This window comes from Malus domestica, chromosome 02 (genome assembly GCF_042453785.1).
Source record: "Malus domestica chromosome 02, GDT2T_hap1".
In the NCBI taxonomy this organism is placed as follows: domain Eukaryota; kingdom Viridiplantae; phylum Streptophyta; class Magnoliopsida; order Rosales; family Rosaceae; genus Malus; species Malus domestica.
This window is the reverse complement of record NC_091662.1, coordinates 9722243-9736565: the sequence shown is the minus strand read 5'-3', so window position 1 is coordinate 9736565 and position 14323 is coordinate 9722243. Positions and strand designations below refer to the sequence as shown.

General features: G+C 35.7%; 2 protein-coding genes across 2 annotated transcripts; both read right to left on the bottom strand.

Moving 5' to 3' along the window:
• Positions 1 to 198: 198 nt before the first annotated feature.
• LOC103455953 (aspartyl protease family protein 1) lies at positions 199 to 5680 on the bottom strand. The gene is made up of 10 exons (XM_029090334.2): positions 4867 to 5680; positions 2765 to 2900; positions 1966 to 2201; positions 1595 to 1822; positions 1335 to 1470; positions 1171 to 1247; positions 1011 to 1092; positions 867 to 930; positions 579 to 650; positions 199 to 481 (listed from the first exon to the last, which is right to left on the bottom strand). Exons 1-10 carry the CDS (start codon positions 5187 to 5189, stop codon positions 279 to 281), a joined length of 1557 nt encoding a protein of 518 aa, XP_028946167.2. The 5' UTR covers positions 5190 to 5680; the 3' UTR covers positions 199 to 278.
• On the bottom strand, positions 5619 to 9350 carry LOC103418284 (aspartyl protease family protein 1-like). Its single transcript, XM_029090342.2, has 10 exons — positions 8669 to 9350; positions 8309 to 8444; positions 7479 to 7714; positions 7107 to 7334; positions 6848 to 6983; positions 6687 to 6760; positions 6527 to 6608; positions 6383 to 6446; positions 6095 to 6166; positions 5619 to 5998 (listed from the first exon to the last, which is right to left on the bottom strand). Exons 1-10 carry the CDS (start codon positions 8989 to 8991, stop codon positions 5796 to 5798), a joined length of 1554 nt encoding a protein of 517 aa, XP_028946175.1. The 5' UTR covers positions 8992 to 9350; the 3' UTR covers positions 5619 to 5795.
• Between the last annotated feature and the right edge of the window lie 4973 nt (positions 9351 to 14323).

Sequence of the window (14323 nt, the reverse complement as noted above, 5' to 3'; positions counted from 1 at the left end):
AATTTCTCAATCAATTGGCTCTGGACTGCAAGATCTAGAAAGGGTCTTGATTCCAAAGAAGAAACCAAAAACTAAAAATTATTTATTATTGTAACAAAAAAAAAACAAAAAAGATGTTTATTATCTGTGGTCTGTGGTCAGTAGTCATAACAAAAATCATATGTACAAAGCCCTGTTGTTATAACTACGAATAATATACCAAAAATCGCCGTGTAAATTCTACCTCCAAAACAAAATGCCTCACAGTTTTAGATATATTACAGAAAGGCGAAAAATAATCACACAGTAGCGAGAAATACAAAAAGAAGAATGGTGATTGCAGTCGTGAAAGAGTTCTTCAATTTTGGTGAATGATTTGATCCCGGTATGCTAGATGTGTTGGGACTCCCCGATGTGGCCTCCGGGTTGAGGCTCCCGGGGGAGGCGGTCGGAGATTTCGATGGGATGATGGGAAAAGTGACGGTTTCCTCATCGTTGTAACCTGAAGAGAAAAATGTCACGCCATTGTCACTGAAAAAGGAATCACGAGAAAAATGTTTTGCCGAAGTTTGATTTGCAATGATGGAATTAAGACTCACAGTTGGATTCCTTCCAACCCAATACCATCTTCTCACGGTCAAAAATTACGCGATAACCCGTCATGAAGTTTTCTGCAGGAATAGATCCACATTGTAAGCAACATTGAACATGTACAAATTCATTTGAATGCCAGTGATGGTTAAGGCGGTACGAGGGCCTTAACCATTTGTTACGATGGTTTTATGAATCTGATTTTAAAATCAACTATTACATGATCTGCGTAGACATCAAGCGTATGAAAATATTTGCAGCAAGATAATGAAAGATATTTAGAAAGAGATACTCACGTCCGATGATATTAACATCTCCACTTTTGACGACGCCCAGGCAATAGAACCCTGTGGATTCATCCTGGAGATTGGAATAGTAAGGTTTAGCATGACTTGGTGTAGGAGCAGGATATATAAGAAATACTAAAAGTGGTAACTTACCCAATTGGGCACGGTTACTAGTGGATCGAGGAGAGAATACTGCTTTCCACCTTTCATTGTCAAGTTCACCGTTTGATTTGTACTGCACACGAAGTTAAGTCAGTGCCTGAAGGCTCAGAAAGAGAAAACTGATATGGTTTTGTGTTCTGACAGAATTTACCTTATGTCATAATAACAATATTCAAAAGGAATATCTGAATCCTTTGAACGCCGACTATTTTTAAGCACGGAGTTGAACTGAAAAATGACAAATAGTTACAAAGACTATACAATAAAGAAGATACAAAAGGTAATATTATGAAAAACCAAATCTGAAGTACTCACACTCTCAGTAATCTGTGTGTAAGCTGGATCGTTTAGGTATGTAAATGAGCTACCAGAGTCAAAAATTGCATAGAATTCGAGATCGGTAACACTTTTTCCGATGGCTATTTGAGTGATGGTAATGCTGTAAGTTGGACTGGTAACACATTCGAACAAGAAAAGATTAGTACAACTGGGATGATATTAAAGATTGAAGGAGTTAACTTGCGAAACTAGTACACTTGACATCAGCATATGGATATTTAGGGGGGGGCACTTACGATGAATGGCTTTCACGATTGAGTGGTGTTTCTGCTTGGCCTTGGCTTCCATTATCACCAAATCTGATTCTCCCAATTCCGTCAAGTCCGAAACACATGGAAAAAGAATTCAAAGCAAGGCCCTGTCCTGCCAAAATGCTAGGGATGGATACATCACCCATACCAAGCCCTAATAGACCATTGGGAGCTGTACCTTCCAAAAATATACCAGTCTGGTCCTTACCACAACTGCAATAGAGGCATACAAACATCACAAGCGCACTAACCAATTAAAATTGGCATGTTTGGGAATATATAATCAGCATGCTCACTAATTTTTGTTGACTACCCTATATTTTTCTAGTGGTAAAGTAGTGAAGAAAATAACTCACCCAAAGGGAATCCGTGCAGGTACATCTTTTTGTTGAGCATCGTCGGTAGATAGGTGCAAAACATCCTCTACCAAGACCCCAGTAGATGAGGTTTTATTTGACCGATACTTGATCCTGTACTTGCAAGCACTACTTGCTGAAGTGCAGCGTTGGGGTTGTGAACAAAATGCGCTGTTGCAATAAATCTGTTCGCTCGTTGATGATGTATTAGGGCTGTAGATTTTAAATGCTACTACCTGGTTGATAGAAGAAGAGCTCAGGAGTTAATTGTCAACAAAATGAGTACCCTAAGAGCATCTTCCCAATTGATCCACATAGGGACCAAATGCACTAGCAATCTTAGTCCGTCCTTCTGAAACTATGCCTGGTAGATAGTTTTAGAAACCAGATGCAACTCAGTATTTTGATGAATAACACTACAAATTTATGATGCAACATGAGACTTTCGAGAAAACGATGCTATTTTGTTGCCCACTTAAAATTCAAGTAAACTTGCATTCCTTCATGATGTTTACCTACCCTAAAGACGCACGGCAGTACTGAATTCACTCAACACAGACGATGATAAAGTTACAACTTACATGCTTGAATCGATAGTTTTAGTACTTATTCCAGAGCAAATTTCACAAACTACTGGAAATTATCACAAACCAACATAACCGCGAACAACTCAAGTGATGACAAGTCAAAAACTCCAAGCAACCAACTTTTGAACTAAACAATGCACCTCATTCAAAAATCTTGTATAAGTATAATCAAGAAAAGGCAAACAAAATCCATAATAATTCAGATCACATACATGTCCATTCGAGGTCTGGAAGCCGCGGACGCAGCTGCTGCAATCACATGGCAACCACAGCATATTGCTGCTCGTGTCCAATGTCACAAGATATGATGCGCTCGGCGTCCCCACAGATACATTTGCATAATGCAGACTGAAATTCCAACCCCAAAAAAGCAAAAATTCAAACACTTTATGTATAATTTTCTTCTAAGGAAACAAATATCTGGGTTTTGTGCAAAAATTTAAACAAATTAATGGGTTTTTTCAGAAAAAATAAAATAAATTCGGGACCGTTGGAAAATTCAACAAAGGTCGTACCCAGTGCACAAGGCTCCCGCTTTACGCAGGGTCTGGGAGAGGTGAATGTCGGCTAGCCTTACCCCCATTTTATGGAGAGGCTGCTCCCAAGTCTCGAACCCGAGACCTACCGCTCATGGGCGAAGGCACTTGCCTACCGTTGGAAAATTCAACAATTAAAAAAAAACCCCATCAATTTCAACACAAAAAAAACAGAGTAAATTGTAGCAATGCTCCTTCAATTTTAATCAAATTGGAGTAATGGTCTCTCAACTAAAAATTTATTATTATTGGTCCGTCAACTCATCAAAATGTGTAGTTATGGTCTTTTTTGTTAACTTCGTTAGAATTTTCTCCAAATAAGTTATGTTGGGAGGGTCATTGCTACAATTGGGGTCCCTCAAACTCATCAAAACATGTAGCTATGGTCATTTTCGTCAACTTCATTAGAATTTTGTCAAAATGAGTTACGTTGGAAAGACTATTGCTATAATCAGGTTAAAGTTTGGGGACCATTTCTTCGTTTGTATTAAAGTTGAGGGACCAATGATAATGAATTTTTAGTTGAGAGACCATAGCTGTACGTTTTGATAAGTTGAGGAACTAATAATAATGGATTTTTAATTGAAGGTATATTGCAACTAGGAATGGGCAACGGTTATGGCGGGCAAGTAACCGCGGTTATTTACCCATAACCGTTTAAACTTTTACCCGCATAACCGTTTACCCGTTGGGTATTTACATAAACGGGTATACCCATACCCATAACCGTTTATAAACGGTTAACCATACTCATAACCGCATGCTCATTTACTCATAATCGCATACCCATTTAACCATAACCACTTACCCGTTTACCCATTTTTAACCTGTTTACTCTCTTTTTTCACCTGTCTACCTATTTTTTTAACAACTTGAAAATTAAAAAAAAAATTGTTATAATTTTCTTTTTCTAACAATTAAATACTGTTATAAATACATTTAACATGAATTTTTATATTAACGGTAATATTATTTATGTATATATGCGATGTCTCCCAATTATTTGACGGTCAATCTATTACAAGAATCATACATGGTTGTAGGTTAATTAATATTCTTGTATACATAAGTACACATTAGTCTGCTAATAAGCTAATTTGATAAATATTTGGATTTTTATTTAGAAACATATGTTCATTGATCTAAGCCATTTAATTGATTTCTAATTTTTGGGTCAAATACTTATTGAAAACTTGAGGTCAATTAAATATATATATATATATATATATATATATATATATATATGCATCAGTCGACAATAACATGTTTTTAAAAACTTAAGGTAATCATTATCTTGAATTTGCCAAAGCTCCAAAAGACTCCAAAACAAAATTGTCGAACATTCTAATGTTTTAGCATATTCAATCACATATATTAAACATTAACCCATTCTATCAACTATATTTTTCTATCAAGTGAGGCGTGTTTTATATATATATATATATATATATATATATATATATATATATGGCACTTTATAACCAAATATGTCTCAGATACTAAATTTAGTTAGAAACTAATTTTTTATTTTTTTTAGTTTTACATATATTAAAATAAATGGTTTAATGGGTACTCGTTTATAACCGCGAGTAACACTTATAACCGTTGATTTAAATTTCATTAGCTTAACCGTTAATTTATCTTAACGATTACCTATAACTAATGGGAATTTACCCATCGCTAATTGCAACCAATTAAAGTTAAGAAGACATTGCTAAAAATAAAAAATAAAAAAATAAAAAAATTTAAGGTAAAAAAGAGAGGAGAAAAGTGCTTACTATCCAAAAGCACTAATCCGGTAAGTGATGTTTCCGTATTCGAAAGCAAGCGGCGTCGTTTGATCGTCTGCGGTGGAGAGATGGCGGCCCCGAATCAATCGGTCCCGGTGGGCCATGGCAGCGTAGTACTGAGCACTACCCTTATCCGGCAGCTCATCGGAACCCAGAATTGCCTTGACGGGATTCGAGAACCGGTGGTGGATATCGAACCCGTACGACCCGAGTCCGAAACAGGTCCGAGAAGCCCAGCCCAATACTATAACAGACAATAAGAGACGCACGGCGGAGGAACTGTAAGAAGCTCTGCAAGTCCAGGCCGCCATGGCTGAGACGATTCTAGAGAGAGAAACAGATGTTTTGGTGAATTGGGTTGGGAGGCATGAGTGAAAAACAGAGAAATGTGATGAAACGGGTTTTAAAGCGACGCGTTCTCACAGACCCAAGTCAAGTCAGCAGCTGCGGGAAGAGAGAGAGAGAGAGAGAGAGATGGAAAACTGGGAAAGCTTGCGTTGTTGTGGAAGTTTCGGAGTTGGCGGACTAAGTAATCCGATTCCGAACCGTTCAAAAAAAGGCAAGAGATCTGAACCCTCGGTTTCTATGAGGGAACCAGCGGGGTAAAATAACGAAGGGCATGGATTTAAAATGAGTGATTCAAATTTCTCATTCAATCGGCTCTGGACTGCAAGATCTGAAAAGGATCTCGATTCCAAAGAATAAACCAAAAACCAAAAACTATTTATTATTGTAACAAAAAAAAAAAAAAGATGTTTATTATCTGCGGTCTGTGGTCAGTAGTCATAACAAAAATCATATGTACAAAGCCATGTTGCTATAACTACGAATAATATACCAAAAATCGCCGTGTAAATTCTACCTCCAAAACAAAATGCCTCACGGTTTTAGATATATTACAGAAAGGCGAAAAATAATCACACAGTAGCGAGAAATACAAAAAGAAGAATGGTGATTGCAGTCGTGAAAGAGTTCTTCAATTTTGGTGAATGATTTGATCCCGGTATGCTAGATTTGTTGGTACTCCCTGATGCGGCCTCCGGGTTGAGGCTCCGGGGGGAGGCCGTCGGAGATTTCGATGGGATGATGGGAAAAGTGACGGTTTCCTCATCGTTGTAACCTGAAAAGAAAAATGTCACGCTATTGTCACTGAAAAAGAATCACGAGAAAAATGTTTTGCCGAAGTTTGATTTGCAATGGTGGAATTAAGACTCACAGTTGGATTCCTTCCAACCCAATACCATCTTCTCACGGTCAAAAATTACGCGATAACCCGTCATGAAGTTTTCTGCAGGAATAGATCCACATTGTAAGCAACATTGAACATGTACAAATTCATTTGAATGCCAGTGATGGTTAAGGCCGTACGAGGGCCTTAACCATTTGTTACGATGGTTTTATGAATCTGATTTTAAAATCAACTATTACATGATCTGCGTAGACATCAAGTGTATGAAAACTTTTGCAGCAAGATAATGAAAGATATTTAGAAAGAGATACTCACGTCCGATGATATTAACATCTCCACTTTTGACGACGCCCAGGCAATAGAACCCTGTGGATTCATCCTGGAGATTGGAATAGCAAGGTTTAGCATGGCATGGTGTAGGAGCAGGATATATAAGAAATACTAAAAGTGGTAACTTACCGAATTGGACACGGGTACCAGTGGATCGAGGAGAGAATACTGCTTTCCACCTTTCATTGTCAAGTTCACCGATTGATTTGGACTGCAAACGAAGTTAAGTCAGTGCCTGAAGGCTCAGAAAGAGAACTGATACAAGGTTTAGTATTCTGATAGAATTTACCTTATGTCATAACAATATTCAAAAGGAATATCTGAATCCTTTGGATGCCGACTATTTTTAAGCACGGAGTTGAACTGAAAAATGACAAATAGTTACAAAGACTATACAATAAAGAAGATACAAAAGGTTATAATATGAAAAACCAAATCTGAAGTACTCACACTCTCAGTAATCTGCGTGTAAGCTGGATCGTTTAGGTATGTAAATGAGCTACCAGAGTCAAAAATTGCATAGAATTCGAGATCGGTAACACTTTTTCCGATGGCTATTTGAGTGATAGTAATGTTGTAAGTTGGACTGGTAACATGTTCGAACAAGAAAAGATTAGGACAACTGGGATGATATTAAAGACTGAAGAAGTTAACTTGCAAAACTAGTAAAATTGACATCAGCATATGGATATTTAGGGGGAGCACTTACTATGATTGGCTATCATGATTGAACGGTGTTTCTGCTTGGCCTTGGCTTCCATTATCACCAAATCTGATTCTCCCAATTCCGTCAAGTCCGAAACACATGGAAAATGAATTCAAAGCAAGGCCCTGTCCTGCTAAAATGCTAGGAATGGATACATCTTCCATACCAAGCCCTAATAGACCATTGGGAGCTGCTCCGTCCAAAAATATACCAGTCTGGTCCTTACCACAACTGCAGTAGAGTAGCATACAAACATCACAAGCGCGCTAACCAATTAAAATTGGCATGTTTAGGAATAATATAATCAGCATACACTAATTTTTATTGACTACCCTATATTTTTCTAGTGGTAAAGCAGTGAAGAAAATAACTCACCCAAAGGCAATCCGTGCAGGTACATCTTTTTGTTGAGCATCGTCGGTAGATAGGTGCAAAACATCCTCTACTAAGACCCCAGTAGATGAGGTTTCATTAGACAGATACTCGATCCTGTAATTGCAAGCACTACTTGCTGAAGCGCAGCTTTGGGGTTGTGAACAAAATGTGTTGTTGCAAGAAATCTTTTTGCTCGTTGATGACGTATTAGGGCTGTAGATTTCAAATTGTATTACCTGGTTGATAGAAGAGCTCAAGAGTTAATTGTCAACAAAATGAGTACAATAAGAGCATCTTCCCAATTGATCCACATAGGGACCAAATGCACTAGCAATCTTAGTCCGTCCTTCTAAAACTATGCCTGGTAGATAGTTTTAGAAACCAGATGCAACTCAGTATTTTGATGAATAACACTACAAATTTACGATGCAACCTAAGGCTTTCAAGAAAATGATGCTATTTTGTTGCCCACTTAAAATTCAAATACACTTGCATTCCTTCATGATCAAACACCAACCCTAAAGACACACGGCAGTACTGAATTCACTCAACACAGACGACACGGCAGTACTGAATTCACTCAACAGTCAACACAGACGATGATAAAGTTACATGCTTGAATCGATAGTTTTAGTACTTATTCCAGAGCTAATTTCACAAACTACTGGAAATTATCACAAACCAACATAACCGCGAACAACTCAAGTAATGACAAGTCAAAAGCACCAAGCAACCAACTTTTGAACTAAACAATGCATCTCATTCAAAAATCTTGTATAAGTATAACCAAGGAAAGGCAAACAAAATCCATAATAATTCAGATCACATACATCTCCATTCGAGAGCTGGAGGCCGCGGACGCAGCTGCTGCAATCACATGGCAACCAGAGCAAATCGCTGCCCGTGTCCAATGCCACAAGATATGATGTGCTCGGCGTCCCCACAGATACATTTGCATAATGCAGACTGAAATTCCAACCCCAAAAAAGCAAAAATTCAAACACTTTACGTATAATTTTCTTCAAAGGAAACAAATATCTGGGTTTTGTGCAAAAATTTAAACAAATTAATGGGTTTTCTGTAAAAATTCAGGATCGCAGGAAAAAATCAACAATTACAAAAACCCCATCAATTTCAACACCAAAAAAATATGAACTTTAAGGTAAAAAAGAGAGGAGAAAAGTGCTTACTGGCCAAACGCACTAATCCGATACGTGATGTTTCCGTATTCGAAAGCAAGCGGCGTCGTTTGATCGTCGGCGGTGGAGAGATGCCGGCCCCGAATCAAGCGGTCTCGGTGGGCCATAGCGGCGTAGTACTCGGCGCTCCCCTTCTCCGGCAGCTCATCGGAACCCAGAATTGCCTTGACGGGATCCGAGAACCGGTGGTGGATATCGAACCCGTACGTCCCGAGTCCGAAACAGGTCCGAGAAGCCCAATCCAATACCAAAAAAGAGAGTAAGAGACGCGCGGCGGAGGAACCGTAAGAAGCTCTGCAAGTCCCGGCCGCCATGGCTGAGACGATTCTAGAGAGAGAAACAGATGTTTTGGCGAATTGGGTTGGGAGGCATGAGTAAGAAGCGGAGAAATGTGATGAAGTGGGCTTATATTGGGTGGGCGGCGACGCTTTCTCACACACCAAAGTCAGCAGCTGAGGAGAGAGAGAGATGGAAAGCTGGGAAAGCTTGAGTGGTTGTTTAAATTTGATCACTGTCCGACGAAATCGTGGGCAAGTGGGTCCAATTCTTTAAACAAATTATGAAAACTTGTTCTCCAAAAATAAAAAATTATGAAAACTTTGGGAAGTTGGGATGATAGATGAAAGTTGAGAATTTGCTGTAAATGTCCATATTTTTGCTGTAATTGTGGATCATGATCCAACGTTAACCTCTATTTAATATACTTGCTCACTAGCATTAATTACTTATAATTGCATACAACCTCTCTCTTCGATCAATTTTTATAGTGTGCTAGAAATACGGTCTGCTAATACAAGTAGTTGAAATTTTTTTTTTTTAAGTATTCAAACATTTGTATTATAACATTAAGTGTACCAGCTGTGTTTCCGGCACATTGAAAAATCTCTCACTCCTAAGATTCTACCACCCAAGATTTTGTCTTTTCTATGTAGATTTGGGACGCTTAACCAAATTGATTATAGCAGTATTCTCCATTTTCTATATTAAAGTTTAAGTTTTCTCACATTAATTTAGATTAGATTAGCATATCCTTAGATAAAAAAGAAGTTACGATTTTTTCGCATATATTTGTTGAGTTAACATTGAGTTTATGCAAGTCTCCTTCAATTTTCATTTACTTGTATGTCTTTGAAAGTTGTCATTAACATTTAAAAAAAATGATTGTGCATGTTTCTAGTATAAAAACACAATATTGCATGTCTTTACTATAAAAATATTAGGAGAATTTGCAAATTGTTTGACTAAAATGTATTGACATACATTTGATATAACGAATTAAATAAACAAAAACATGATAAAATACTATAGAAAATGAGAAATAATTTTCGTATCCTTTTTTTTCGCTCTATGAATCTTTACTTTTTACTTTCGAATTAGATAACTCGAAATAAAATAAAGAAACATAAATTAACATGTGTGCGAAAAAAAGTAAATAAGTGTAGAAATCATTTTTCTATAATTTAATCAATATGGCTTGAAAAAATTAGGAAGTTAATGAATAGCATGAAAGTTGAGGGGTGATTAGACAATAACCTGAAATTAAAACGTGTGAAAGGGAAGGTAAATGATTAAGACTCGGGTCGGTTGGGTAAAAGACAGACATCACCTTACCAAAAAGATAGTAGCAGGACATTTACTATCTATTTGTATCGTCATTCTAATAAAGTTAGAATCACAAATATATGTGGATTCCATTAATACAAATAGATGGTAAGAATAACAATTTTTATATTAATAATATATAAAAGAAGATAATGCTAATCAACCTTCTCAAAGTAGTACTCTCTTGTGTACTCTCTATCATCTCACAATTTAACGTTAATTTTTGTGTCAACATTATAAAATAGATAAATATTAAGATTAATTCTTATGCCAACATTATAAAACAGATAAATGTTAAGAAGACTCTCAAAAGTAAGATTATTCATAGACTCTCTCATCTCATGTTTCTAGTATAAAAACATAATCTTGCATGTCTATACTATAAAAATATTAGGAGAACTTGCAAATTGCTTGACTAAAATACATTGACATATAATTGATATAACAAATTAAATAAACAAAAATGTGATAAAATACTATAGAAAATGAGAAATGATTTTCACACCTCTTTTTTTTTTTTGCTCTATGCACCTTTACTTTTTGCCTTCGAATTAGATAAGTCTAAATAAAATAAAGAAACATAAATTAACAGGTGTGCAAAAAAAAGTAAATAAGTGTAGAAATCATTTTTCTAGAATTTAATCAATATGGTTTGAAAAAAAAAAAGCAAATTGTAGTAATGGTCCCTCAACTTTAACTCAATTAGAGCAATGGTCCATCAACTAAAAATCCATTATCATTAATCCCTCAACTCATTACAACGTGCAACTATGGTCCCTCAATTAAAAATCTATTACAATGATCCCTCAACTTTAATCCAATTGGAGAAATGGTTCCTCAACTTTAACTCAAAACTTTAACTCAACTGTAGCAATGGTCATTCCAACACAACTCATTTTGACAAAATTTTGACGAAATTGATGAAAAAGACCATAGCTACATGTTTTGATGAGTTGAGGGACCAATGATAATGAATTTTTAGTTGAGGAACCATTGCTACAATTTACTCTTAAAAAAATTAAGAAGTTAATGAATAGCATGAAAGTTGAGGGGTGATTAGACAATAACCCTGAAATTAAAGCGTGTGAAAGGGAAGGTAAATGATTAAGACTCAGGTTAGTTGGGTAAAAGACAGACATCACTTTACCAAAAAGATTAAAGAAAACTAATGAAAATAGCTTGAAAACTTTGAGTTTTAAGGATAAGGACAAATAAAGGGTAAAGTGAATAATATCATGTTTGACTTTTTAGTGTAAAAATGTGGTTTTTCGTTAAAGTGAATAGTACCGTAAGCTTTTTGTTAAAACTCCCAAAGATTAATAAAAGGGAAAGTAGCAATATCCTTACCATCTATTTGTACCGTCATTCTAATAGAGTTAGGATTCACAAACACATGTGGATTCTATTTTTATTAGAGATGGTAGTAATGATGATACAAATAGATGGTGAGAATATTATTTTTATATTAATAATATATAAAAGAAGATAATGCTAATCAACCTTCTCAAAGTAAAACTCTCTTTTGGACCCTCTACCATCTCACAATTAACGTTAAGTTTTGTGCCACATTATAAAACAGAGAAATGTTAAGAAGATTCTCCATAGACTCTCTCTTATCTCATGTTTTTTTTTTTTTTTTTTTGCACAATGTTTAATAATTTTGGTAGGGAAAATGACGTTAAACTGTGACGTGCCAGAGCATTCATAAAAAATTCTACTGTAAAAGAGTCTTCTTGGCATTTCTCTATAAAATAATTAAATATTAAGTCAAAAACCTAATGTGACAGAGAATTCACGAAGAGTTCTCCTTTTAGGGAATTAAAGACATTGACAAATTTGGATCCCATCCGGATCCAAATTGTGGGGATCTTAGGGATCCTTAAATCTTAGTCATTTATCGTGCATCGTGCAATAAACATAAATAATAACTGACAAAAACTGACCACACGATATACGATGAACGGTTAAAATGTGAAAATCTCTATAATCCCCACAAAGTGAATGCGGAGTGATTCCTATTTCGACATTGACATTGAAGTCATAGTTTGGAAGCTGATTTAATCACACGCCATTTCGAAGCCACTTGTCGAAAATCAAGCTATCAAACATTGAACAAAACATTTGACAGGTTACCTTAATTCCAAACATTTGTCCAAGATGATATAATTCCTAGTTATATACAAAACATTGGAATTTGACATGTTCATGGTAAAAGAAGAAAGGACATGGATCCTCTCTGGATCCAGTGGTCCTAATCCATAAGTTCAATTATCGGGGCCGTTGAAATTTGATCCAACGGCTACAAATAGGGGTCCAATTTAAAAGTTATAATAACTTTAGTCGTTAAATTAAATTTTAACAGCCCGGATAATTGAACTTGGTGGATTAGAATCACTGGATCCGGAGAGGATCCATGTCCAAGAAGAAAATAATATGTCACCGACATCGACTATGGAGAAATAGTTATTAATGATTTTATATCAGCCATTATCAATATTTAATTATCACTAACTCAATTTCTCTTTTGTTATTATTGCAGATTTTAGCGGGGCTAAGTCAAACAGAGTGGTGTGTTCCTCTCTTTTGTAGCAAAGTTTAAATCTTATAGAACAAACGTGCAACGATATTGTTAAACCTTGCCATAAAACACCCCAAAGGGAAGGAAATCCGGTGAAGAAACTCATTTGATGTAAGTGCACACCTCACTATCATATATGTCACTATATTGCGAACCCGATAGCTTCACTGCAACGAAAATACTCGAAATTTTTTGTATCTCTTCCACAACGATCTCATTTTTCCTGTTCTCCTTTCCTTTGACATGAAGATTGATTCTCTTGGTTCTGTAGCATCGAATCCAAGAAGAACACTTTTAAAAGTTATAGTTTAGATTAGTTTAGTATATCGTTGGAATAAAAGAAAACTTACCTTTAATATTTGTGTATATTTAGATTAGTTCAATATGAGTCATTTAGTACTATTGTCTAGATATATTTCTCTCAATTTGTAAGTTGAAAGTTTTTTGTTCAATTCTCATGTATGGCAAAGTTTGAACTATATTATTACGGTTAATCCATTATGTTAACCTATCTCATATATCCACCACTATAGATTAGGTGCTTGAATTTTTCTACTTTAGCATGCAAGTAGCCAATAACAAATGACCACATTAACAATTTCACACCAATCTATCTAAAGCCAAGAGGAGAGATTTGGAGAACTTAGGAAAAGTAAGGGCATGCTTGGTATCCTACCCAAAAACTTTGGTTGTTCCTAAAAATAATTTTCAAATAACATCACTTAAAAACAGTATTCTTTTTAAGTCTCAAAATTTCAAAAATCTGTTTGGTTGAATTTTTAAAAATAATGTTTTTAGTTTGAATTCAAACTTTCTTGAACAAAAATTGGAGGAGAGAAAGAATTGGGAAAGAGAAAAGAGAGAGGAAATAGTTGGTGAGGGGAGAGAAAGACAGGGAGAGGACGAGGAAGATAGGGAAAGCAAAAAACTACGGTGAGAAGATGAGGAGTGAGAAGAAAGAGAGTGTAATGAGAGAGAGACAAGACAAAGGCTGAGAAGAGAAAAAAAACAAGGTGTGACGTGGGGAGAGAAAAAAGAGAGGGTTGAGAGAGAAAAAAGAGAGGGTTACGAATGAGCAAAAGAAGATGTTGAGAAGATGGTATAAAAACTCTAAAAACTCACTTTTAGTGTTTTTAAAAAATAGCTTATGTTTTTAAGTTAGTTTTGAATCCAATTTTTAAAAAAGTTCTACCAAACAAGAATTCAAAATCTAAAACTCAAAAAATGTTTTTGAGTTAAAAAAGTTGAACTCAAATAGAATACCAAACAAACCCTAAAACATTGCAAACTTCTGACCTAGCAAATAGTATTAGACCGACCTTTCACCATCTCCTCAATACGAAGTTTCAGTTTCATCTTTGTCCAATTGACACCTCAACCAAAACCCATGGAAATATACACAAAAGGCAACATGATTGAAAGATATAAAGTTATGACTTGTCTTTTGGCTATTGGTTATACTTGTA

What these genes read in the sequence shown, in the direction of transcription:
- LOC103455953 (XM_029090334.2), bottom strand. Translation starts at nt 5,189, where the DNA reads ATGGCGGCCTGGACTTGCAGAGCTTCTTACAGTTCCTCCGCCGTGCGT. An exon ending in TCCAGACCTCGAATGGACAT is followed by an intron (nt 2,202 to 2,764) that starts GTATGTGATCTG and finishes TCTATCAACCAG; the next exon opens with GTAGTAGCATTTAAAATCTA. An exon ending in TATTGTTATTATGACATAAG is followed by an intron (nt 1,093 to 1,170) that starts GTAAATTCTGTC and finishes CTTCGTGTGCAG; the next exon opens with TACAAATCAAACGGTGAACT.
- LOC103418284 (XM_029090342.2), bottom strand. Translation starts at nt 8,991, where the DNA reads ATGGCGGCCGGGACTTGCAGAGCTTCTTACGGTTCCTCCGCCGCGCGT. An exon ending in AATCATGATAGCCAATCATA is followed by an intron (nt 6,984 to 7,106) that starts GTAAGTGCTCCC and finishes ACATGTTACCAG; the next exon opens with TCCAACTTACAACATTACTA. An exon ending in AGATGTTAATATCATCGGAC is followed by an intron (nt 6,167 to 6,382) that starts GTGAGTATCTCT and finishes CTATTCCTGCAG; the next exon opens with AAAACTTCATGACGGGTTAT.